Source organism: Boleophthalmus pectinirostris, unplaced genomic scaffold (genome assembly GCF_026225935.1).
Source record: "Boleophthalmus pectinirostris isolate CB_2022bp ecotype Guang Dong unplaced genomic scaffold, ASM2622593v1 HiC_scaffold_5, whole genome shotgun sequence".
NCBI lineage: Eukaryota > Metazoa > Chordata > Actinopteri > Gobiiformes > Gobiidae > Boleophthalmus > Boleophthalmus pectinirostris.
This window is the reverse complement of record NW_026571404.1, coordinates 24,019,643-24,043,970: the sequence shown is the minus strand read 5'-3', so window position 1 is coordinate 24,043,970 and position 24,328 is coordinate 24,019,643. Positions and strand designations below refer to the sequence as shown.

Here is a 24,328-nt window from a genome sequence, read left to right as displayed (position 1 = left end):
AATATGGACAAACAGCCACTTACAAAGCAGTCCTTAGGTGCCATCTAGTGGCATTTTTAAAGCATTACCATAGTTTAAAAATTTCACATTTTACTACAGATGGATGCAGATGTATTTACCCTGGTGCTGTCTTGCTCCTGATTAGTGAATTTGCGAACAGTGTCATCCAACTGATTGGATAATGAGGTCTTATCTCTGCTTGCTCGGTCTAGCTGCCCTTCCAAATCAGCCAGGCGTTGGGTTAGATTAGAAACCTAACAAAAAAATACAATAAATTTCACCTCTTTTGTTCATCATGAAAGTTTCTCTATAGCTCTTACTGTTTTTGTAAGCTCTTCTTTCTGTTTGCGAGACTCAACTCTGCCCTCTTCTCGAGCTTCACTCAGTCTCTGCTTTAGGCCTTGTCTGTCTCTTTCTAGTTGCTCCCTCTGTCGCCCCAACTCTCGTGACATTTGTTCACACTGCACCTCTATCTGCACAGATACAATCAGACAGGCATTGAAAGGATAACTTCTGAAATGACATATGTAATCTGTTAAATGTAATAATTTTGTAAAGAATATCTAAATGTGTAGTATCTTTTTCTCACCCTTGCTTTATGGAGATTTGCTTCTTCAGCCATCTCTACTGCCTGCTTAACCTGAAGACAAGCGGACCACTCCCTCTGCTGTGCCTCCTGCTGACTGGCACGTAATGTCTGCAGAGCCAAGAGCAACTCATCCCGTTCCCTACAGTGCAGTACAAAAATTTTAAACAAAACAAATACAGCAACTAGAGACCAATTGTAGGATGAGCAATGTTTCTAATACTGTACTGACTTTGTCAATCTTTCAATAGCCTGGACATGTACATGTGAATGTGTCCCAGCCAAGACAGCTTCATGTTGGGCACACTTGAGACACAAGCCTGACACATGAGGCACTCCATCAGTTTTGGTGGCATGGGCTAACTGCTTTTCTTTGTGTCTCAAATGAACTCGGACTTCCTCACATTCTTTTTGAGAGGCTGCCAACTCTTTCCTGTGCCATGAAAAGAGAAGTGTTTAATTCGTTCAAGAAACAACTGCATGTAGAATAGTGAGTGTAAGATTTACCTGAGAGAAATAACCTGAGCCTCTAAACTTTCAGTTTGAGCTACATAAATAACCTTTAGTTGTTCCTAGAGTAAAAAAAGTGTATTATTCATTACAATTATCATTATGCAAATAACAAAAAGTTTTATCCTTTGCATACCATCTCATTTTCCCATTTATTGGAAGACATGCCGTCATTCACCTGGAAAAAAAAACATTAAAAAAGAGTACAAGAGAGCAGTTTACAAAGGTGTAATTATACTAATACCGTTGTCTGTATAGTGAAATCTTTGAGTGACTCCTCTGCTCTAGATTTGAGTTCCGCCTGTAACTTCTCATTCTCCATCACAACCACCATCACATGTTGTTTCATCCCCTGAAGCTCTTCCTGAATACGAAAAACCATAAATAATCAGACACTGCATTACATCTAATAAGCCTGATTTATAATAAAAGCATAAACTTACTTTGCAGAACTTTACTTCTGCTTCCAGGTGCTGAATATAATCTGACTGGTTGTGGATCATTGGGACCAGATCCTGAACAGTGTGTATACTGGACCTGCCCTCTTGTGGGGCTCTCTATGAAAAATTTTGCAAATACTTAAAATACTAAAAAAAGTGGATATAAGTAATCAGCAATAAAACAATTAAATAAATAAAAATGAAATTAAGCAAAAGATGTTCATTTTGTCTTCTTATATACTTTAACTTCTTGGGTTCTTTTTAAAGACAATGCAGTAAAGTGTGTTTACCTTGTTGACATGTTTCGGCTGCTAGCTGCAAGCTGCAAGCCATCTTCAGAACTGTCCAGTTCTGAAGATGGCTTGCAGCTAGCAGCCGAAACATGTCAACAAGGTAAACACACTTTACTGCATTGTCTTTAAAAAGAACCCAAGAAGTTAAAAAAATGAAATTACATCATTACAAATTAAATAAATAAAAATAAAATTATATCTTGGAAGTGTAAGTTATTCACTATCCTATTATACTATACCCTGGGTGGAGAATGTCTCTTTGAAGCAGGAATCTCTTTGACTTGCTTGAGAAGAAGACTTTTTAGCTGGTTAACTGTAAGAACAAACATATGGAAATGTGAGTAAGAGATTATCTAAGGATGAGCCCACTTTAAATCTGATGTAGACTTTGGTTTGGTCCTGTTCTAGTCCTGGTTTAGGTCTAGTCAAGGTTTAGTTTCAGGTTGGGTCACAGTTTGGTCCTAATTCTGGTTTTGGTATAGTCAGTATTGGGAAGTAACTGAATACATGTACCAAAAATACTTATTCTGAATACTAATTTTGAGTGCCTGTATACCAGTACAGTTACTTTTTAATTAGGTGGTATTCAGAATACACTTTCCTAAATTAAAGGGAATAAATGCTGGTACTCCATCATGCATGCAATGCATGTAATGTGGCTTTAAACTACACAGGATTAGTGAAAATAAAGACAACAAAGCTCTTGCAATGCATGCATGTGTGGTTTTCTGTCTTTAATTACACTATAATATAATGCAACTTGGTGTAAAAGAATTCAGAGTATTCAGAATACAATAGCCTGACTGGACCAGTACTGGAAGTACAAATATTACACCATGCATTGGAACTACACATTTCAATGGAGGTATTCAGTATTCTCTAACTAAATACATTTTCAAAGTATTTTTCCCATTACTGCTAAGCGCAATTGTGAACACTCTCTAAGATGTCAAATCTATATTTTCAAACTCACCTGCTTCACTCTGTGTTTTCTGGCTCCACTCAATCTTAGCATCTTGTAGAAGGAAAGCACCTCCCTCACTGCCCCTGACGATCGCCTCCTGCTCCGCTTCAGCAAAGGGACTGGGCTTTTCCAGAGCACTGCTGAGCTCCTGGATGCTCTCATTGGCCCTCTCTAAAGCCAAGCCACACAGAGCAAATAACAGCAAGGTAAGCTCACGGAGTTCATTTGCTTCAACATGCTTTGTAAAAAATGTAAGTGATAAAATAATCTAAAACTACAGGTGTGATGGTGATGATGATGATGATGATGATGATGATAACAATATTTAGAACCACGAATCACAGTAAAAACAATTCAATACAACTAATTAATTTTTACCATGTTATTGTACGGGTCAGGGTTTAAGTTTTAATGAGCACGCAAACTGTCTTTTAACAGGAGCAGTTACGTTAGCACACGTAGTCTCGTGATAATAATGCCGTAGTAACTTTCCAAACTTACGCCGTACTTCTTTTTGATATGCACCAGGTTGCTCCGCATCCTCTTCATCCGAATCTAAAGGTTTCATCTTTGTCAGAATCGTGTTAAAACAGCTACAAGTGTTTATTTAGTGCTAGGCTAGGTGCTGTCTCTCTACTACAGCCATGTCTCAAACGGAGCACCGAGTGTCACGTGAGGAGGGGGCGTTTGTTTTCTACACCGCAGTTGTTGGGGTGTCCGCCCACCGCGCAACAGGCTCAGGATGTTAACATTATCTGTGTGTATTTTTAGATATTTTATTGCGTTATATCTTGGTGACTCAACTAAAAATTAATTCAGAATTTTAAATGTATCGTATATATAATCCTATGATCATGACATGTAAATTGAATGATTATAATCCTAAACTTTATGGCACCCTCTAGTGGTACAATTCACTAGTAGCTAGACAAAAAAAGATTTAAGAGGTAATTTTATCAGTCAGTTGCAACAGTAAAACAGTACAGTACAACATTTGACATGAGCATTTCCAGTCTTGTGATTTGAATTACTTAAAATTAATCTTTTGTGACACAGGGGTCAGAAAACGGGTTTTTAAACAGATTTTGTAACAGCTAGAAAAATATTATTTTCAGTGAAGCATTGAAGCTCTATTACTCTATTCCACTATTACTCTATTATCATGTGGCTGTTGAGGACACAACAATTATTTGTCCAAATGTTTAGCCATGTTTTCTGTCTTTAGGTCTTAAGTTAAACTGAAAGTAATTTGTTGTAAATTTAATTAATTTGGTGTTAACTCATGAAGTAACATAAAATGAAGAAAAAGCATCAAATAAAAATATTCTGTTTGCGTGTAGTGATAAAAGCCTGATTGCAGTTTCTCACTGAAGCATTCCCTAGTGAAATAGTGCAGTCTGCAAATGAATGTGTTTGCATAGCAGGGTATTTCCAGGAAACCACATCAGTGTTATGTGTGACTGTGGTAATGGCTCTAGGTTGTTCAAATGCCTACGCACTAGTACTCTGCTGTTCCACTAGTGCTAAATGTCACCACTGACTTATTCTATATATATAATTATTACACATCTCCAACACTGGCAGCATTCCCCACTCTAAACTCCCCCGCCTACTTCACTCTGCATTCAAAATTACTTAACATGGAAAGGATTTAACTTCAAAGGACAAAAATTTGTTAATTGAGAATATTTTAGGAAAAAAAAAAAACACCTGTCCAAAACAAATGTCCAAAGAAAAAGGGCACAGAGTAACTCCTTACAACCCAATATGGTGTTATAATATATGTAATATAATATAATATATATAATATATAATATAATATAAGATGCCCTCTACAGCATCAAATGGACCTCAAATTTGTATTAATTATGTAATACATAGCTCAAAGCAAGAAAGAATCACATTAGACTGATATTAGATTTCTTAATAAAAATAATTCATTTCAGGACAACATATAAATAATTGAATCACACAATACAGATCTTGATATGAATAAATACTTAACAAATAAAACCAGCCTTTTTTCATACAATACCCTATTGTCAAAAAATCACACAAAGAAAACTTCCACACGGTTTGCATGTTTTGTTACACCTTCTGTTTTTCTGCGGATGCTTCTCCTACTATTGGAATGTCCCTAAGCAAGTCAGAGTACCATTCCTAAATGCCTCAGCAGCTTAGACAAGTCATGTGCAACTTATTTGATCCCCTCCCAGTCAAATTCAGTCAGAGCCCTGAACCCAAAGAGCCTTGGGCATCTGGTGAGCTGACCACCAATTGGCCTTTAATTGATTAAGGTTTACCTAGAGGTGATTAAAGCACACAGAGTTCTACGTACAGGCCACAAGAACATGGGCTGGCCCGACAGCTTCAGATACAGATAAATGAGAAGGCAGAAGAAGGCCTAAGCTGTCTACACTTGTGTAACTAGAGCCTCAGATGGACATCTGCCTACAGCAGTAAAAAGTAAAATCTTTAAACAAAACAACTGAATTTGTGGGTGGCAAGGTTCTCAGTAGTAGTATTTCTTATTCATCAAAGTGTCCATTGGAGTTTTGTATTATTATTTTTTGGCAATCATCCAAGGACGTAGAGACAGTAGTTATATTAGCGATGTCAACCTAAGCTTCTCTAGTTAGTGTAGAATAGGCCAGGCTGTTTGTTTTTAAGGAGGTAACAACAATTATGACTGATGGCACATGTCTTTTGAAACACATTACAATAAAAATGCTAAAATGTCAGAAGAAAATAAGAAATGTCAGTTGTCTCCTAGCTGCACACATGTGCAATGTGAATGTATGTATATTAGAGATGAGGCAACGTGTTAAAGGTCCAAGAGTATGGACCGAGATCCATATTCACAAAGCATTTGATAAGCGGGGGCACTGATCCAGGATCACTGATCAGGCCCCTCTGGTCCATGAAGGTTGAATTACTACTTAAAGGCAAAACTTATCGAGGATCAGCCCCAATAATGTGCTGCAATAAAGCAGCACAAACACATTCAGATAAAGCAGACAATGGGATTGCTGTCTGAAATTTCAAAAGTGTCGCCTTGGCACATCCAGTGGGTGGAGCAAAGAGATTAAGTTTGCTTACATCACCTCTGGCTAAGGTGGGGCGCATACAATCTCAAAGAGCTGTGTTTATATAAATGTGTCGTGTGTAGTGGGTGGCGGTTGCAGTGTCCAGTAGTGAGAGCCTTGTTTGTGCATAATATGTATAAATGTGTTTCTAAGTGCTCGAGTGGTCAGTAAACAAGAAAACAAGGACCAAGGCAACAGATTAGTTTTAGAGGAAAAGGGAAATAAGAGGAAGTATAGGCGGAATAGAAAGATGAGTCTTGTCTCCACTGTGTCCATCAGCATATTGGCTACAATGAAGAGGCTTGGAGTTCTGTACATGTAGCACCAAAACTAGCAGGGGCCTGCCCTGTCTGTCTTGCACATTTCAAAGACTTGTGGTCTTATGTTTTGTTCCTTATCAAGTAAAAACATTTTTATCACAAAAATCTATGAAATAACAATAGTAGATTTTTTGTCAAAATATAAACTAATACTATCATTGCTTGTCAATTGGAAGAAAAATATTGTATTTGTTAATTTTACAAGAGTATTTTTGGCATTAGTATTTTGGAACTTTTCAAACTAAAATGGAGTAGCTGAGCCAACAATGTCAATTGTCATTTGAATTCTTTCAAGCCCTTCATTGAAAAGAAAGTTCAAGCCCAGTTCCCTCCTGCTTTCCTCTCTCCATTAGTCTGTTTCTGGGCATCCAAAGCTGCATCCCTCGCTCTCCAGAGCAATGCTAGACAGACAGGCAGACAGATACACAGATGTATTAGGACAGACAACAATCAAACTGGGGTATAAATCCTTGGCTGTGGTCTAGAAAGCAATGTCAGATGCTTCTTGTTATGTCAACATACAATCATTTTGTCCGGCACGATGTACTACGTACCTCTAAATACATATTGTACACTAAAGTCAGTTGCTGACATGTAGCCACACCTCTCGTCGTGTGCATGCACACGGCACATCAGATGATAATTGCACAAAGAGGTATTCTGGAGGCCATGTCTAATGTTAACACACACACACTCACCTCCTCCCCATGTACATACACGCTTTCTTCACATTCTACATGGGGGGTGGATTTTAGGCCATAAGGTTACTAGTAAGTCACTAGCTAGTGAGTTGGTTAGTTAGTATCAGAGGTGCATTGACTGGCATAAGTGCGGCTCTAGCGTGCTAGCGATGTGTCATCATTGTTGCTTATGTGATCAGCCACGATAAATCTGTTTAAAGTGGTCACACTCGTTGCAGTAGCCCTGTTTCTCTTGGTTAGCGTAGTGGTCACAGCCCTGTGTCCGGCATCGCTGCTTGGACTTTTCCTTGGGCGCCTGCGCCCGTCTACCCCCCTCTCGGCCCTGGCCGCGTGTGTGACACTCCGGACAGAGGTCTGTGCACCCCGGGGACACGTTACTGCAGCCACTCCTACGGCACTGTGTCTGCGTCTGCGTCTGAGATTGCTGTGAGGATCTTGGCTTAGTAGCACGGTCACGCTTTTGAGAAAAAACAGAAACACAAAGAAAATATTTTAGATATGTTTTGTTTTTATAATTTTTTTATATATGATTTTTTTTGGTTGCAATTCATAATAATTTGAAATTAACTAGTATTGTATATGACAAGCTGGTTCTTACCACGACGAGAGGAGGAGAGTGGGGTGTGCGATGCGCCGCTTGGTTGAGCCGGGCGCTCTGCTCTTTGACGTAGCACTTGTCGCAGTAGCCCTCAAGCATGGCCTTCCCAACTGCCCCGCAGCCAGGGCCACGACAGCGAGACGCATTCTGGAAACCTGCCTCCAAACCATGCCGGCTTTGTACAGGGGCAGGGGGCGGAGTCAGATCTTGACACAACAACAAAAAGATACTGAGTTCATTTAAATATCTATTAAATTGTTGTAGTAAGAACACAAATTGAAATTTACTTACGGTGGTTAGTTTGATAGTCTACGTAGCAAATAGTGCAGAAGCCCAACTTCTCAGGCGTTCCAAAGAATTGGCAGCCTGATCTCTTACATGGCCTGGCCAAAGGGGTCTGCCAGGCTGACGTGTGTCCCGGAGTAAGGGTGAGGCATGGCCGCTCCGCATCCCTGGCTTGACTCCACGCTGAAGAGGAGGCCTCAGTCCTTGAGTTGTTCTGCTGTGGCTCCCCTCTCTCTGGAGCCTGTTGTCTCTGCATGCAAGGAGGGCACAGGCCATTGAATATCCTGAATGCCTCCTGTCTACACATGCTGCAGCGCTCCGCTTCGGTCTCACGACCTCCCCACTGAGTCCAGCCAGGGCCCTGGGCCGAGTGTGGGGCTATAGGCCCCCCATTAGAGCAAGGAAGTCCTGCAGCTGCTGTTCCTACTGCAGGGGGAGCATGGTTCTGCCTGGAGTTGAAGCAGCGCTCACATAGTCCGTCATGCTCCACACTCAGGGTGAACAGGCAGCCTGGCGTTTTACATTTCATGGCGTGGGTTTCACTGTACAGGCTGAGGCTGGGGGCTGTGGGCGGGGCTGAGCGAGGGCTGGACAGCACCACCCCTCTCCCAGAGGAGGAAGACGGTGGACTGCTGCTTCTGGCTCCTCTGGAGCTCACCTCATTTTCTGAACCTTGTATACCTCCACCCTTGGCTTGCACCACCCCCTCTATTCTGGCCCCTCCGCCTGTAGCCTGCCGTTTCTCAAAGCACTCGTGGCAATGGGGCTGCGTGTCCACAGAGACATAGAAGGTGCAGCGTGGAGTGGCACACCGGATTTCAATGAGAGACAGCTGAGAAACAGAGAAAGGTGGTGGACGTTGTGGCTGGGCAGCCCAGGCTTGTTCTTTGTCTTCTTGCCAACGCTGGTACTCATGGTTGACCAGCTGCAGATAGTCTTCCATCAAGTTCATGTCCTCAGGAAGGTTGCCCTCATCCAGCCTGGGACAAAGATTTATAAATGTGTTTAAAAGAATGGCTATAAAGCAGTATTAAAGCAGACAACATGTTTAAGTACCGTGCTGCATTAATGATGCGAGTAGCATCATATCCCAGGCCAATTACAGGGATCTCTATTAGGAGCAGGTAATCTTTGAGAAGTCTTTCCTTCTGTTGCTGTTCCTTCTCCATCAGAAAGTGAACCTTGAGTTCCTCAAATCCTCCTCTGCCTGGGTTGATCAGTGGCACAGCTCTAATCTCTGTCAATTTAAGAACACAAAACAGTTTTACACAAAGACTACATGTAGGCAATATATCATCAAAAAGATAATATCAAAATTGTTGATCTGACGATATGCTGTATTGTCAACCATAGGAAAACTGTAAAAAGTCTGCTAAAAGAGTTTATAAAAAGAACAGATATTTTCTGTGAAATACTATTAGGGTATAATTTGATATTTTTGCACTTTTGCATTTAATTCCATTCATTTTTCATCCTGTACTATGCTAGAACCTGATTATTTTTATCCAGATAATACACAAAAAACTGAGACAATGTTCATAGCATCCACCTCATTTAAAATGCTACAACTTCAATATATGTTTTTTCCTACCTGGACCACTGTCTTTGATGGTGATGAGGGGAGCAAAGTGCTGAGAGTCATAGCCGAGTACTATGGGATACTTGTAGCATTCAGCAGGTGGCCAATGCAGTGGAAGATATATTCCACCCACATTGAGTGGTGAGATAGAGGAACCTGACTTCATACTCCTCACCACCTGGTCTGTAACACAAAGGTGACAAGTCTGAAGATACTGGAATACAATGGAACCTGTGGATTATTGTGAGGGAAGAGAGTGAATTCATTATTCTTGCAGGTGTAAATTAAAATTGTTATGTGGGTATATATATATATATATATATATATATATATATATATATATATATATAATATATATATATATATATATATATATATATATATATATATATATATTATATATATATATGAGGGTAAGACTCTGACTACTGATGCAGATGAAAGAAAAAACACCTGCAATGACGATGATAGGTCTGCGAAGGATGTTAGAGAGGATGAAGATGTGAATGTCTTCCAGAGAGTCAAACTGAAGGCCGTTGCTAGTAGAAACGGGTGATGCCATCTTGACAATCTTTTCCCATTCTTCCTCCCAGTTCTGAAACAAATGCAGAAATAATGTTAACAATGACAAATTCTGCATAAATAATTACATTAAATCAGAGGTCATTTTAGAGGATGGTGTAAAGGAGTGTTACAGTCCTTCGTACCATGGTGGTGTATCTTAGCCCAGTCTGGGTAAACTCCTGGGACTGAAGGAGCTCTGCCTGAAAGCGAGCTTTGAAAATGCCAGTGTCAGTCTCTTTCAAGACACTATGGAGGGCTTTTCGGAGCACGAGGTCTGTGTCCTGAACACCCAGCATGTATTGAGAGGCAGCATGAAGTAAGCAGTTCCCATCCCCTGTGGATAGAGAAAACAGTAACATTTTAATTAACAAGATACTTAACTCATACCGCTAATACATATGTGTGTATACTGCACATAACAGATAGCCATGCATGGGGATTTCCAGGCTGCTGCCACTTCTTATGTCTAGCTAAGAGGAGCATAGCTAACATAATTCTGGTGCAGATAAAGAGCTATTACTATTACTTTTGGGCAATAAAACAAAAGAGACATTTCTGTGCAACTATGAATTGCACAATATATGTAGGTACATTGAATTGTGTCAGCTGTTGCAAAGATTGGCCTTTTTGTTATTGTGAAACAGGAGCCATGTTTATGAACATAGTCTGAAATACCCTGTTGTAGCTGCTGCTCTAAACACAGGAATTTCCCTGCACTTACTTCTGCCTTTTGTGTGTGACTGTTCCTCTTCTCTGATCCTGCTCATCAATGCTACTCAACTGCTCCTGGACTTTCCACAGGGGCAGGGCTTGGACCGGGTGGAATGTTATTTTTGAACAAATGTTACCAGTGGTTGACGGCGATTGATGCATGCTAAATTGTGACTAATTTCACCAAATGACTCCCTTGGCATCTCCCCATGCATGCAACTTTTTATTAAACATCCCTTAGCTTTTATTTGACAACATTTTAAGTAAAAATTTGTACTCTGATCTGTTTGAAAAGAGTAATACATAAATTGCTGATGACAAAATGAGACAGACATGTGGGTTGTTTTTGATGATGACACAGGACAAAAGGAGAAGCAGATTTAGAAGATGCAGTTATGTTATGAACAGACACTTCTAGTTCATTAATGTTAAACTGAAGAGCAGAACATTTACTACAGATTAAGGATTCCTTCACTTCTCCTACTTGTTTCCGAGGTTGCAATTCCATTCACAGTTACAAAAGCTCAAGCTACAACTTAGCTGGGAACAGACTGACTCCATTAAATTAGTCATTTTGTCATGTGATAGCCAGTCCTAACAATGGTGTTGCCTGTAGGGGACCGCTGTATTAAGTGATTTGCTTGTTTTCACTGGTGTCATGGTACATCCTAGTGCAAGGGTGGATACACAAAATCTGCTCCATTTCACACTACCTAGATGTAGTTGCATTTCAACACTCTTGCATCACGTCAACAACAACATCAAAATGAGCAGCTCTCAAGTGAGAAAAGGCATCCTCAAAAGCACAGAGCACACAACTACACAATCACAGCAGAACAATACACTTATTTTTGACTCTGCTGAAAACTACAGATGAAAGACAGTCTCAATAGTCTAAATATAGATACTTCCTCTGTGGCGAGCTTCCAGATAACATTGCCAGTGTAGGAAGCAGTCATTTTTCTCCAGTTAAGTTTACAGGTGAGATACATAATCCACATTTCTGCATTACTGGGCTGCTTTTGACCTATAATGACCAGCCCCCATAGGCAGGTGTCCGGTCTGTAACATGTGATACTGCTAGTGCATGACTTGTGTATTCTCTAGTTTGTGAAAAAAGCAGGGAATCTTTGTGTAGAGTGATCAGCTGTTTGTTGGTGGCTTTGTACAGTCAGTGGGTCATTGTTGTCTAATACATCTAGTCTGTTGGGGACACATGACGCACATGGGATGCAGTTTGGGAAAAACCCATGGATGTATCCTAGACATTTAAAACAGAGGATGCACTGAATTTCAATAAAGTGCTACTACTCAGGCAGAAAAGAAGAGTGTTTAATTTTGTACGTGTTTTATTAGTTTGTTGATTTCAGAGGTCATGTGGGGTTCAGAGTTTCTGATAGCTGTGATATACCAGGGTGTTTTTGGAAGAAGACAGAGCGATGTCCCAAATGTGCACAATTTGAGTCCTCTCTGGTCTGTATCAGTCTGTGTTGATGTGTGTGTCTGTTCCAGTGACTCAGCAGCCATCAGTCAGCCCTGTGCGTGTATGTGTGTGTGTGTGCGTGTGCGTGTGTGTCTTATGGGGACAAAAGTTAGGTCCCCATGATGTAAATGCAATATTATTAGATAAACAACATGATTTAAAGTCCAGTATGTGAGCTGGAAGAGCTTATGATTAGGTTAAGGTCAGGCAAGTAGCATACATGGATATGGTTAACATCAGTCTCCAGGAAATGAATGAGTCAATATATTGTCCCCAATAAGGATGTAAACTCAACATGTGTGCTTGTGTGTTGTCCTCTGCCCAAAGTCGCAGTCCTTTTGGAGATGATGTTGATGCTGTTTTTTAACATCACAGTCACATGTCAGGAAATTCAAAGTTGGTTACTGGCAGTACAAAGCAGACCTGTTAGTCAGTTAGGGGTCTTCTAAAGAGGAACTAGGATTATTAAGTTACAGTAAATGTGGTCATAACCATTTCCAGCAGGTTTCTATTCCATTATTTTTCTTTTTTCCTTTCTATTTAAAAAAATGCTAGTACTATAATTCACAGCACAAATTACAATGCCTCATTGAAAATGAAGTTCTGTCCTTGATTACTTCTGCTTCCTTTTTCTATTTTACACCATTGCTTATTGAACAGCTTCTGAAAAAATGACCCTGAATGTACACCAGTATATTTATTATCTCATGGTCCAATAAACAAATTACTTTAAACAGGGTTAATTTAGTCTTTTACATTAGAAGTGTATAATAATTCCACAGGAAAAGTAAGCCAAAGAATTCAAGCAGAACTTCAAACCCATTTCAAATGTTATAAAGTGACCTAACCTCCACGCACTCACCTACACAGAAACAGAGGGGCATGCCCCGTTAAGCAGCAGATCGAAGGTTGTGGAAACATAAACTGTCAATGAAAGCCCTAAAGTGACGACTGAGAATTTCCCAGAACAAACCTAAAATCAACTCTAATTGTTTGTCTGTCTTGTTCCTGAGTTCACGCATCAGAAAACATGACTTAGCAATACAAAGGTGGCTGAGTAAAAACTGGGTGGTTTGTTTGGAAGATCTGAGAGCGGAACCCGGGTCCCCAAATTATTGTCACTTACAGTAATGCCATGTGTGAGTAATTTATACATCTCACAAGCCATGCTGATTGGGCTGACTCATGAAAATGTGCTCTTTCGCTCGTCTGAGAAAATTCTAACTGATGCAGCCAAAGCGATAAGCAGTAAAGAGATACAGACGCTATCGCTTTTGAGGTTGTTTAGCAAAACTCTCTGTTGGTGAGCAATAAAAATAAAAATAAATATTCTGAATGAACATGCATTTAGACAATACAATGTACAATTCACAATGTTGAAAAATTGTGAAATAAGAAATATGTAGAGCTTGTGACTCTAATACAACTTCCTGTATTTGGTGACTTCAGATGTCTCTGAGGTTGCTTCTCATTATTTTCTGTTACTTTTACAGAGTAATAGTAATAAAACATAAATGGCTGATTATGTCTTTGAATAATACTAAAGACCAATAACTCTAACAAGACAATGTGAACTGAACCACGAAGTGACCAAATTTGGTGATTATTAATGTTGCACAATAGATTATCTTAACCCAATGCACTAGTTGACATTTTCTCACCATTGGTACGGAGTGGCACCATCTTCTTAACCTCACGGCACCAGTTGAGCTTTTTCTCCTGCTCCAACGACGCCTGCATGGCCCTGTCCAAGATGGCGGCTTGGACCACCTCCCTAAAGGCCTGGGGGAAGTGGTTCATGGCGATCATCTCTAGAGTGTACCGGTGCATGCCTCTCAGGTGATGCATAAGACCACCACTCGCTGTAGGCTTGATCACGTCGTTGGGGACACGCTGGCGAATCTTGACGGCCTTCAGCAGATTGGACACAAAGAGAAATTTGGGGAGGAAGTTCTGACCTTGCGACATGGTGGGTGAAGAGGGGCCAGGTGGGTGGAAGAAGGGGAGGAAGAGGAGGAGGCCCAACACAGAACAATGTGGAAACTGTATGGGAAGAAGAGGAGAGGATTTGTTATTTTTATAGTAGAAAGTGACAGAAGGGGCCAATGGGAAATTTTTTGTGGAGTTTCCCCTGTCCTTAATGATTAAGTCTGTAACTCACTTTAATTTACACTTTGCTCTGGAAAGCACCCGACACACAATCATCTGAGACACACAATCATCTGAGATTTTAATGAACTGACTGGAATGTAGCCGTCAGTTTCATTTCAGATGATCAACACTGATTTTTGGTCTTTAAATTCGCTCTACAAAGACAAGTCACTCACTGTGCTCTACAGTAGGTCCTCTTATGACCACCCAAATCTTTGTTCTTTTATGATGTACACAATGTCAACACACAATCTCCTCTTGTTGATTATTTTAACAATGATTTTCTTTTCTGAGTTCTAGAACCATTAGGCACTAACATTGTAATAAATAGGACATAAACAGCGTGCATAGTGTCAGCACATTTGTACAGAGTGTAGTAGAGATGGTCGGCACACACAAGCCTAGAGTTGTGTAGACTTTGTAACTTGGCGGGGGCAGGCAGCTGCCAGTTAGAGCACACTGTTGTAACAGCGCTATAAGTTCCAAGCACGGCCATAACTCCAGCAGCAGCAGCAGGTGCACACAGCCGCGCTAGGCCATGCTAAAGGAGCTACTGAGCGGCATCATACTGCACACCACAGACACCTGGATAACACTGAGCGTGTTGGCAGAGATCAGTCATGCCCAAGAGGAACGTTGATGCTGCTTGGGCAGACAGACCGTGGCGCACTGGTGGAGGCTGCGGTTTAGCCTGGCTGGCTACACACAAAAAACACAATAACACAAGACTTTGCTGACGTTAAAGGCTTACGTAATTCCAATGACAACTACATTTGTAACAATATACGTTTAAAGAGTGCACCACTGCACGGTTTCGGAATTAGTGTAGTGGAGCCGATGGCCTTTTTGGTGGATTAAAAGCGCCTTATCCTTTTGCGAGTGACGTCTTTGTAAACAATGGCTGTCAAAGCCACTGTCGTGAGCAGGCTTCAAGCTTCCTCCATGTCCCCAGAAACACGAACAGATTAGAAGCCGAGGCCCAGCTGTGTTGTGGCCCGTGTGTCAGCCCCGGGATCAGAAATGCAGTCACATGGAGAGGCAGCTCACACAGCACGGCTGTCTTACCTGTGTAATATTTGTCGGGCTAATAACAAAGCCTTCCCGGATGCTCAGGCTAGTCCTCTCTCAGCCACTTCACTCAGCCTCACCGCTGCGGTCCTCGGCGCCATCCAAGCCTCTGTTTGCTTCACTATCGCAGCTAATTCAGAGACCTCGCAGTTTGCGAAGCCTTTCAAAAGAGTATGTACGTCCGCTTGTTGCAAAAAAGGAAAAAGCCCAGTCAAGGGGATTTCCACACAGGGACTTTCCGTCCACCCATTTTCTCTTCTGACTCGCAGTCATATGCCGCCAGGGGGCGCTCTGTGTGTCTGACTCGATACTGAACAGCACATCCCACCAATGATCCCACCAATGATCCCACCTACTGTGCACAAAGGAGCGTCACTGAGGGACACAGACAGGCCGCGTCATTGCCCATTTCATGAGACAGTCTCAGAGAGAAAGCGTGAACTACTATGAGATCAGCCCAGCAACATGAGTCAGGAAAATGAGAAAACAAATCTACAAAAGGTGCGAGTCCGCCCAATTTCTAAATATTAATTCCCACTGGCGCTAAACAAAAATCTGCCATTTGTGTTCTTTACCACTCAAATAGAAAATTAATGACAAGTCTACCTATGATTTGGAATAAATATGTTGTATAGGCTATGTGAGATGCAAAAATAAATAAATAGGCCTAAATAATAATCACAAATTGCAGGATGGGCTTTTGTCTATCCTATCTACAATAAAACAATAAATTTATTTTTAATAATATATATTTTTTTTTCTTCTTGCCTGTTTTCCAACATAAACAAAAGGCTTCGACAGAAGGAAACAAAAACCTACTCCGTGAGTAATTCAATTCATACAGAATGATCTCACCGCTCTGTCATACCATGCAGCGTCAGCAACACATTTTAACCTCTATTTATTTATTTGTTTGTTTGTTTATTTGTTTGTTTATTTATTTATTTATTTATTTGTTTGTTTGTTTCACATATCACTGTGGTTCACTCTGCTGGTGGTGTTAGTGTACCATGTATCATGTATGTATCATCATGTACCATGCACACAAATAGTGTATGTTCAAAGGCACGGGAAATTTAATTTAAAATACTGACAAAAAATATATATTACAGAAGTAATAAAAACACCCCTGACTGTCTTGTCGTGTACAGTGCATGGCGCGTTATAATTATACACAACAATACTAGGAAACTGAATCAAAACCTATCCAGAGCACTTTGAATTTATGTCGCTGCATAACGCGTGTGCTATAAAATAGAATCTGAAAAACTGCTTATAAAATGTTATTAATGTTTAACTAATAGTAATACCGAAAATTAACCAAAAGATTTACAGATTGGCACTGCCCTCTCGTGGCACTATTAGCGCAGTACAGTAGCCTTAAACAATGTATGCATGTATGTTTGTATGTTTGAATGTTTGCATGTATGTATTTATTTAATTAGTTAGTTAGTTAGTTTTAGATTATTGCTATTATTCGCTATAATTCAACAAAGTTTCTAAGGAACTGCTTCTACAGGCCAATGGAAAACGAGTTCTTAGAAAAAGTGAATCATACTAAATCGTTGTCTCACACTTCTTCACATATTCACATATTATCTTTTCTCACCACTGGATCGTGTCTCTCTCTTTGTGCTCCTTCTTTAACCCGGGCGCTGTCAGGACATGCTCTGTACTCTGTCTCTGGGTGTGTCTTCGGGTGTGCTACAGCTTATAAATCATGACTCATAATCTCTTTATGTAGACTGTACAACGGTATATTTCTCACTCAGGACAAGTCTACTTTTAACCAAAGTTGACAGGCATAGCCAGAGTTGTTTTCTATAAGTGACAGAGGCAAACAGAGATTTATTTAGGGCAGGTAGAATAAACATTAAATTCTACTTAAAAATTACTACTTTTTTTTTTACTTTTTAAACTTTATTTTCCTTTAAATGTGCACAAATTTAGGCTGGAACAGTATTTCTGTTTATTAGACATGACTGACAGAAGATGAACTCAGATCAAAAATTGAAAATGTACTGACCAGTTTAGGGCAAAATGAAAATGTCAACACAGTTTAACTCCAGGAAGTAAGCACTCACGTACTGACTGAACATAAATGTAATTATGGTCGGTACCAAACTAGTCTGCAGTCTGTATAGCGGTATATAGTTTCAGATTGAATGAATGCTGATTCAGTGTCAAAATATTAGGGAGTCAACAAGCACAAGGCTAAAGAATACATACATTTTTTATTAGCATTATTATTGCATTATAAAACATGACAAAGTATTAAAAAATAAATCCCAAGCATCCAAACATGTAGTTAGTGTTAAAAAAAGTTTGAGAAAAGTGTTAGAGTTACATTTTATATTGCTCCCTTTAGACATATGGCATTAACAATGCAATATAAAGTCACAATATTCATGAAATTATATCCTCATCATATTACCATAACCTTAGTAATAATTAAACCCTTGTTTTCAGACAGTACAAGAAAATCTCTTAGCTAAATATACAGTCCAGTATCATTCTGTGCTCCATTGCTTTGTTTCTCAACTTGACAACAGCAACAATTACAAATTATTACTTTTATAACATATTTAGGTTATTTGCAACCTGTGCAAAGTTCTATTTAGTTCGGATTCTTTCTGAGATACAGAACATATTACATTCATTTGCTTAAGTGCACTTGTGAATGTATGAGAGTAAATGGAATATTTTAGTTTGTTTAGAAAATAGTGTTTTAACCAAATATAGAGATTTGTACAAAAGAGATAAGACATTTTGTCACAGTCTACATCCTTTTTGCTTCTCTGATGCAGAATTTCCACTGTGAGTGCAGAGCCAAACACTTCACAATCTTTGGTGACATGGTCCAGTGTCAAAATGTCAAATGATCAACAACATCCAGCTCATCAGAATAAAGTTTTAGAGGGAGTATGTTGGAGCCATTTACTCAGAGGAGTAGATGTATTTGGTCTTGGCCAGACCGGTCAGCTCATCTTCATAACGAGGCAGGCAGCAGAAGAGGATGGCACAGCCAAGGGACAGTAGAGTGGCCCCCCAACCGAAACCATAGGCCCAGTTGAAGTAATAATGGCCTTCGAAGATCAGGTCCTGGAACCTAACTGGGTATATGATGAGAGCAATGACCTGCAGAATCACTGTAGGACAAACAATCAGGAGTTAGACTGGGTATGTACGGTAAATTACAGACATATAGCTTAGAACATCCTTCTTATGTGTGCCAAATAAAATACCATTAAGGCCAAAGGCCATTAATGGTCAAAGAGCTCAAAAATTGACATGCTGACATCTGGGTGAGTCAGAGTTGCACCCACAGGGTGCAGATGTTAGTGACTTAACACTTAACAGTGTTTCTTGAGAAAGGCGTGGTTGAAATTTGCATTTTGTCGCTAGCCCAATGACAATTACATGATTCACGTTCTCATGAAAGGTAGGGCAGTAAAATATGTAATGACTTGTGTATGCAAGCATAATGTTTATTTTAATATGGTTAATACACAAATTTCTGAAGAATCAGTCACCAGTGGCCAATTCAGTCTGTTTTTCATGTCAACAATAATTGGAACTGTAGAAATAACATATCAGGTATCGTAGTCAACAGAATGTGTCTAATTGAGTGAGTGAAACTGTGTGTGGCTGATCCAGCCACATATCTGCCCTTGCCCAGCAGTTGCCATAGTGATGTCACACAAAAAACACTGTCCCCCCTTTTGCACCCACAGTACAATGGTCTGACTTCACCTCTTTAACCCCACTCTCAGACTACCACACCTTATGAGTTGTTCAACCAACTGTAATTTCTTGAATAATTTGCAGAAGATGTTCCTCATGTTCCATGCAAGTTCATCCAAACATACCAACAATGATAAGCAGAACTCCAATGAGGTACAGGAGGCTGGTGTTGACAGTTTTGCACAGAGCAATGCAGGAGATGATGAAGGCTATGATGAGGATGATGAGTCCAATCACCATGAGAGCAGCTACAGCCTGGGCCCAAGCTAAAGAAATGGCACAACATTATTATGCATTGATTAATAATATATTACCTAATCATATTGCTTTGTATTGCTATTTATTTTACTATTGCTGTCAAATCAGGACCTTGTTGCAATACTGAAAACAAGAGGGTTATATAAAGTATTAAAAATGATGTACTAATACTACAATACTACTACGACACTAAAACTAGTATCAGAACTAGATAGTATAGATGCAAAATAAAACAATGTTAGGCCTTCCCGGAACAGTTTTAGAATCATTAAATTAGATCATACACTAAAGCCCAATAAGATGAACATAGTAACTTCTCTGCTAGAATGTGCATTCTTAAACTAAATATGCATTCTAATCTACATAAACCCACTTTCCTTGATGATACAGTACCAAAGACAAAGGTAGACCCCTGTGTGTTACTGGATCAGTCCCCAAGATGAATAATTCACATTTTCTTGCATTAAGGTGTGTGCATGTTTCTCCACCTGCTCATGCCTCCAGCAAACCTAATACACACCTGACTAGTTCAACTGGTTCTTGGTTTACAGTCTCTCTGTGGCAAACAAAACACATGCCACTGTAAAACAACTGCTCAGTTTTCTAGAGAAATTCGTAGTAATGTAGCAATGAATCATGCACATAGATCTTGATTATCTTTGCACATGATTCTACTGAAATTACCATCTCCCTTTTTTCAAACAATGGTTCAGGCATTTTAAACATTTCAAACGGGGCAGTTAACTGTGATTTGATTTATTTTTTAAATATTTTTTGTTATAAGTCTTCTAGAGTCTAGTTTAATCTTTCAGCTAATTACACACACTATGGCCTTGAATAAAAACATGTTCATTCTTGCCATTGCCGTTTATGGGAAAAGAATTTGCTCAGTTGCACAGGAAGCAGCCTCCAAATGTTTAGTTGGTGAAGAGCCAAAAATACATGGTCTCTTCCATCATAGGCCATTATGCAAATGTTTGTGGTCGACTTGTGAGTATTCTTTTAAAGAGTGTTGCAGCTTTGGAAATCTAAAGATTATTCACATAAATGTGTGTTCACTAGACAGAATACAAGACTACTCTACCCGAGATAAGCCAACAATAATGCAATTGTTTGGGTCTGCTGGGGTATGAAATACAACTTGAGAACTTCCAAGGCACGTAGGCTATTTCAGAAAGGTCTCCTACTTTTGTGATCCTAAAAATTAATGGTAGGAATTTCCAGCTAAAACTATATAATGGAATATATCTAACTAAAATATAAAGAGAGATCAACATGGTGATTGTTAGGCCAAAGTTCAGTGAGTAGGCCTCCACCTCCCAGTAACTAGTACTTTTTGGGATCTGCTGGAGGTCGCGTCTTTCACATAAGTATGTTAAATATTACGCCCTTCAGAGACATCCAGTGACTCCTGCCCTTACACCAGACATATGAAGTCAATAATAATGGCCGTATATCACGTAATAAGTGGCTGCTGTAGTCTATTCTGTAGCCTAACTTACAGTACTCCATGAGCGTCTTGCAGCTCCACTCGTTGTTTCTTCCACGGCAGTGTTCCCACATACTGGCGTAGTGAGACTTCGCGTCCTCGTCCTCGACCCATCCCGACGTAGCGGCAATGGCGATTATGTCAAAAATAATGGCGAAGACCAACAGCAGGGGCACGATCCACCTGCATCTGGGATAGGCGATACCACAGCGAAACATGTTCGAGTCTCGGTGATCTTGATGTGGAGTTGAAAGGACGAGGAAACAAGAACAAGCAGAGGATAAGTGTTTGGAAAGTAGTCTGCCGCTCACAGCCCTCCGTGCGTATTTACGCAGAGGAAAAGTCCGTGACTAACTGATAAGCCAAGCTCCACCCGAACCTGAAACGCTCGTCTGAAAACAGTGAGAGGTGTATGTCACGCAAGCCCAACCCCAAATGTGTCATATTACATTCACACAGACACAAGGTAATCTATTCTGCAGTGTGAACGTCCTGGTTTAGCTAGAGGTTTTGGACACACGCACCTAATTAGTGCCAATAAACTGAATCGGAGCAATGTATGGACACCCAAGTCAATAAACTGATAAGAAACACAAAGATAAAAGTCAAGAATTGTATTTTTCAAATGACCAGTAGGTGGCAGTCAAATCCTGTGCAATTAAAGTGTACAGAGGTTAGAATAGTAGTATATTAACTAGTAAGGACCAACTACTGTCTTCGCTCCACTTTTGGCCATTTAGGTTGGTATTAGTAGGAACAGATTAATGTCTTAAGTGCATGGCTTATGTAACCTTGTCAGTAGAGATTTTATTTCATGGAATGGACTCAACTTTTATATGTACAAAAGTCAGCATTCTTAGTGTGAGTCGGCTTGGAGGAAGACTAAATTCACTCCATTGTGTGGAATATTTTAAGCAAAACAATAACGGAAAAGTTACATTTAGTGCACTTTTGGACTTACTTAATGGTAACCATTATCATAATTTTTCCCTTTAGTAAGTTGCTTTTCTTAATATTAGTTTAGTATTTAATTCTGTTTTACTTTTCTGTTAGTTAATAGTTGTCATGTATGTATGATGTAACAAAATTGCTCAGTGTGTCAGTGTGTACTACTAGTAGTAGTAGTAGTAGTAGTAGTAGTAGTAGTAGTAGTGATAGTGGGAGTAGTGGTTGGTAGCAGTTGTGAGTTTAGTGAGTTGCAGCACTAATGGAATACTTGTCTTTAGTACAATCTTCACTAATTGTGAACTACACACGGCAGGCCTCTCGCCAAATCACAAGTGATTCGAATAATTTATTCTTAAAGGTGTGCTATGTAACTTTTAAATGTTATTCCAGAAAATGGAGAAACATAAACCTAAACATAGTGCTCCTTTAATGTATGATCAGCTTTGTCCCCACAAACATACAGTTATGTACTACCCTGAGGAAAAGTTTACCTTGACAGAGTTATAATGATAATATACAGTACTTACATATGTATGTAAACAAATAACATGAACTCTTTTGCTGTGTGCACTTAGAAGTAAAATTACACAATTCACATGGAGGCATGGACAGATATGAAAAAATGCACTGTGACACTCAAGGTCTAAGTGCTGTTAAGATTACTGAGGAAGTAACATGCTCAAAATGTACTTTATATCAAACAATAGCCTACAATTTATTACAATAAGCACCTATTTAAAAGGTCTTCAGGCCATTCTTATGTCTGGCCTTCAACCTTCCCATATGTGTGATCTGATAATAAATCATTTTTCTTACTAATAGCTCAATGATGGAGACTTATTTTGGGGTTATTTTCCTTACCTTACCCTACATTTTATGCGTGCTTCTCACCTAGCAAGATTCAATCAATCAATCAAACTTTATTTATAAAGCACTTTTCATACAAAAATGTAACACAAAGTGCTTTACACAGATTAAAAACAATCCCACATTTCCACCCACCCACCCACTAACCCAACCCCCACAGCTGCCCAACTCGACACAACCAAACATCACAGACACCCAAACACCCAACCCCCCCCCCCCCCCCCCCCCCACACACACACACACATTAACCTGCTAAAATACATAAAATGACACATAGTAAAATGTGAGGCTGAATACAGGCGAACCAGTTGAGAAAGCATCATCAGAGGAGCCGTCTACATCAGGAGCAGAGAGACGTCCACCACCACCAGGAACCACCACAGGAGCCAGGGGAGAGATGAAGCCCAAGCTCCAACTCTCCACCAGGAGCCCACGGGACAGACCCGACAGCTACAGCCGACCTCTGCTCCTGATGCAGAGGCTCCTACAGAGGAAACACTGCATATCCTAAAAATAAGTCTAAAATAAATAAATATAAATTAAAATGTGTATAGTAGAAACAAGTAAAAAATATGATATTTCATTCAAAAGCTAAGCTAAAAAGGTGGGTCTTGAGCCTGCTCTTAAAAACATGAACGTTCTCTGCAGCCCTGAGCTCCTCCGGCAGGCAGTTCCATAGACGAGGGCCACAGTACTGAAAAGACGCCTCTCCGTGAGTGTGTGTGTCCTGACTTTGGGAATGACAAGGAGCCTGCTGCCGGAGGAGCGCAGGGTCCGCGAGGGTTCGTAAGGTAAAAGGAGTTCTGAAAGATAAGAAGGCCCAAGACCATTAAGACATTTAAAAACCAGTAAAAGAACTTTAAAATCGATCCTGAAACTCACAGGGAGCCAATGCAGTGATTTTAAAACCGGTGTAATGTGGTCCCGCCCTCTGGTCCTCGTCAGGACACGCGCTGCTGAATTTTGTAGTAATTGTAAACCTGAAATACTCTTTTTGGGAAGACCAGAGAGCAGGGCATTACAGTAGTCTATTCGACTGGTGATAAAAGCATGCATCAGCGTCTCGGTGTTGGCCAGAGAGAGAATGGGGCGGACTCTGGCTATGTTTTTTAAGTGATAGAAACCAATTTTTGTAATGTTCTTAATGTGTGGAATAAAAGTCAGCTCAGAGTCAATAATGACGCCCAGGTTTTTCACTTGTGGAGAAGGGTTAAAAGACTGTGTTTGTAGTTTGGGTAAAAGTTTCTCTCTCTGGGCCTCAGGACCAATGACTAAAACCTCAGTTTTGTCCTGGTTAAGCTGGAGAAAGTTTTCTGCCATCCAGGATTTGATATCTAGAATGCAGTTAAAAAGAGCATCCATTGGTCTGGTGTCATCAGGAGACATGGAGATGTAAAGCTGCGTATCATCTGCGTAGCTGTGGAAGTTGATTCCATGTCTCCTGATGACACCACCAAGAGGGAGCATGTACAAATTAAAAAGCACAGGGCCAAAAATGGAGCCCTGGGGCACACCACATGTGATTTTATGGACCCTGGAGGAGCATGTGTCTACACTCACCATAAATGTTCTGTCTGTGAGGTAGGATGTGAACCATCTGTGAACAGCACCGGAGAGGCCGAGGTCTTTTAGGCGAGTTAAAAGAATAGTGTGGTCTACTGTATCAAAGGCAGTGCTCAGATC

The 24,328-nt window shown here is 40.1% G+C and overlaps 3 protein-coding genes and 1 long non-coding RNA gene across 4 annotated transcripts in view; 1 reads left to right on the top strand and 3 right to left on the bottom strand.

The window, feature by feature from the left end:
* The window catches only part of sdccag8 (SHH signaling and ciliogenesis regulator sdccag8), a 33,298-nt gene extending 28,681 nt beyond the window's left edge, over window positions 1-4,617 (bottom strand). Inside the window, exons 1-11 of the mRNA XM_020921023.2 lie at window positions 3,295-4,617; window positions 2,803-2,964; window positions 2,069-2,142; window positions 1,540-1,653; window positions 1,341-1,460; window positions 1,233-1,274; window positions 1,094-1,158; window positions 819-1,019; window positions 590-728; window positions 321-473; window positions 120-254 (exon numbers count right to left, since the gene is read on the bottom strand). Coding sequence (XP_020776682.1) covers window positions 120-254; window positions 321-473; window positions 590-728; window positions 819-1,019; window positions 1,094-1,158; window positions 1,233-1,274; window positions 1,341-1,460; window positions 1,540-1,653; window positions 2,069-2,142; window positions 2,803-2,964; window positions 3,295-3,361 — 1,272 coding nt within the window. The 5' untranslated portion in view covers window positions 3,362-4,617. The remainder of the gene's footprint in view (window positions 1-119; window positions 255-320; window positions 474-589; window positions 729-818; window positions 1,020-1,093; window positions 1,159-1,232; window positions 1,275-1,340; window positions 1,461-1,539; window positions 1,654-2,068; window positions 2,143-2,802; window positions 2,965-3,294) is intronic.
* A 90-nt stretch (window positions 4,618-4,707) lies between these two features.
* tnfaip3 (tumor necrosis factor, alpha-induced protein 3) lies at window positions 4,708-15,552 on the bottom strand. Its single transcript, XM_020921522.2, has 9 exons — window positions 15,337-15,552; window positions 13,782-14,163; window positions 10,070-10,260; window positions 9,816-9,957; window positions 9,375-9,545; window positions 8,840-9,020; window positions 7,790-8,763; window positions 7,499-7,704; window positions 4,708-7,357 (listed from the first exon to the last, which is right to left on the bottom strand). Exons 2-9 carry the CDS (start codon window positions 14,086-14,088, stop codon window positions 7,076-7,078), a joined length of 2,454 nt encoding a protein of 817 aa, XP_020777181.1. The 5' UTR covers window positions 14,089-14,163; window positions 15,337-15,552; the 3' UTR covers window positions 4,708-7,075.
* A 157-nt stretch (window positions 15,553-15,709) lies between these two features.
* LOC129411536 (uncharacterized) lies at window positions 15,710-16,467 on the top strand. Its single transcript, XR_008633342.1, has 3 exons — window positions 15,710-15,840; window positions 16,131-16,161; window positions 16,344-16,467. It is a non-coding gene; the product is annotated as an uncharacterized LOC129411536 (long non-coding RNA).
* Window positions 16,468-17,554: 1,087 nt separating this feature from the next.
* Window positions 17,555-21,223, bottom strand: perp (p53 apoptosis effector related to pmp22). Its single transcript, XM_020921169.2, has 3 exons — window positions 20,844-21,223; window positions 19,209-19,349; window positions 17,555-18,488 (listed from the first exon to the last, which is right to left on the bottom strand). The coding sequence occupies exons 1-3, from the start codon at window positions 21,046-21,048 to the stop codon at window positions 18,277-18,279; spliced, it is 558 nt and encodes a 185-aa protein (XP_020776828.1). The 5' UTR covers window positions 21,049-21,223; the 3' UTR covers window positions 17,555-18,276.
* Window positions 21,224-24,328: the final 3,105 nt, after the last annotated feature.

Coding starts and splice junctions, on each gene's coding strand:
- tnfaip3 (XM_020921522.2), bottom strand. CDS start 14,088: ATGTCGCAAGGTCAGAACTTCCTCCCCAAATTTCTCTTTGTGTCCAAT. Junction 9,546..9,815: donor ACCTATCATCGTCATTGCAG/GTGTTTTTTCTT, acceptor TTTGTGTTACAG/ACCAGGTGGTGAGGAGTATG. Junction 7,358..7,498: donor ACTCTCCTCCTCTCGTCGTG/GTAAGAACCAGC, acceptor TTTTCTCAAAAG/CGTGACCGTGCTACTAAGCC.
- perp (XM_020921169.2), bottom strand. CDS start 21,048: ATGTTTCGCTGTGGTATCGCCTATCCCAGATGCAGGTGGATCGTGCCC. Junction 19,350..20,843: donor CAAGACGCTCATGGAGTACT/GTAAGTTAGGCT, acceptor CCATTTCTTTAG/CTTGGGCCCAGGCTGTAGCT. Junction 18,489..19,208: donor AGTTCTGCTTATCATTGTTG/GTATGTTTGGAT, acceptor TTTGTCCTACAG/TGATTCTGCAGGTCATTGCT.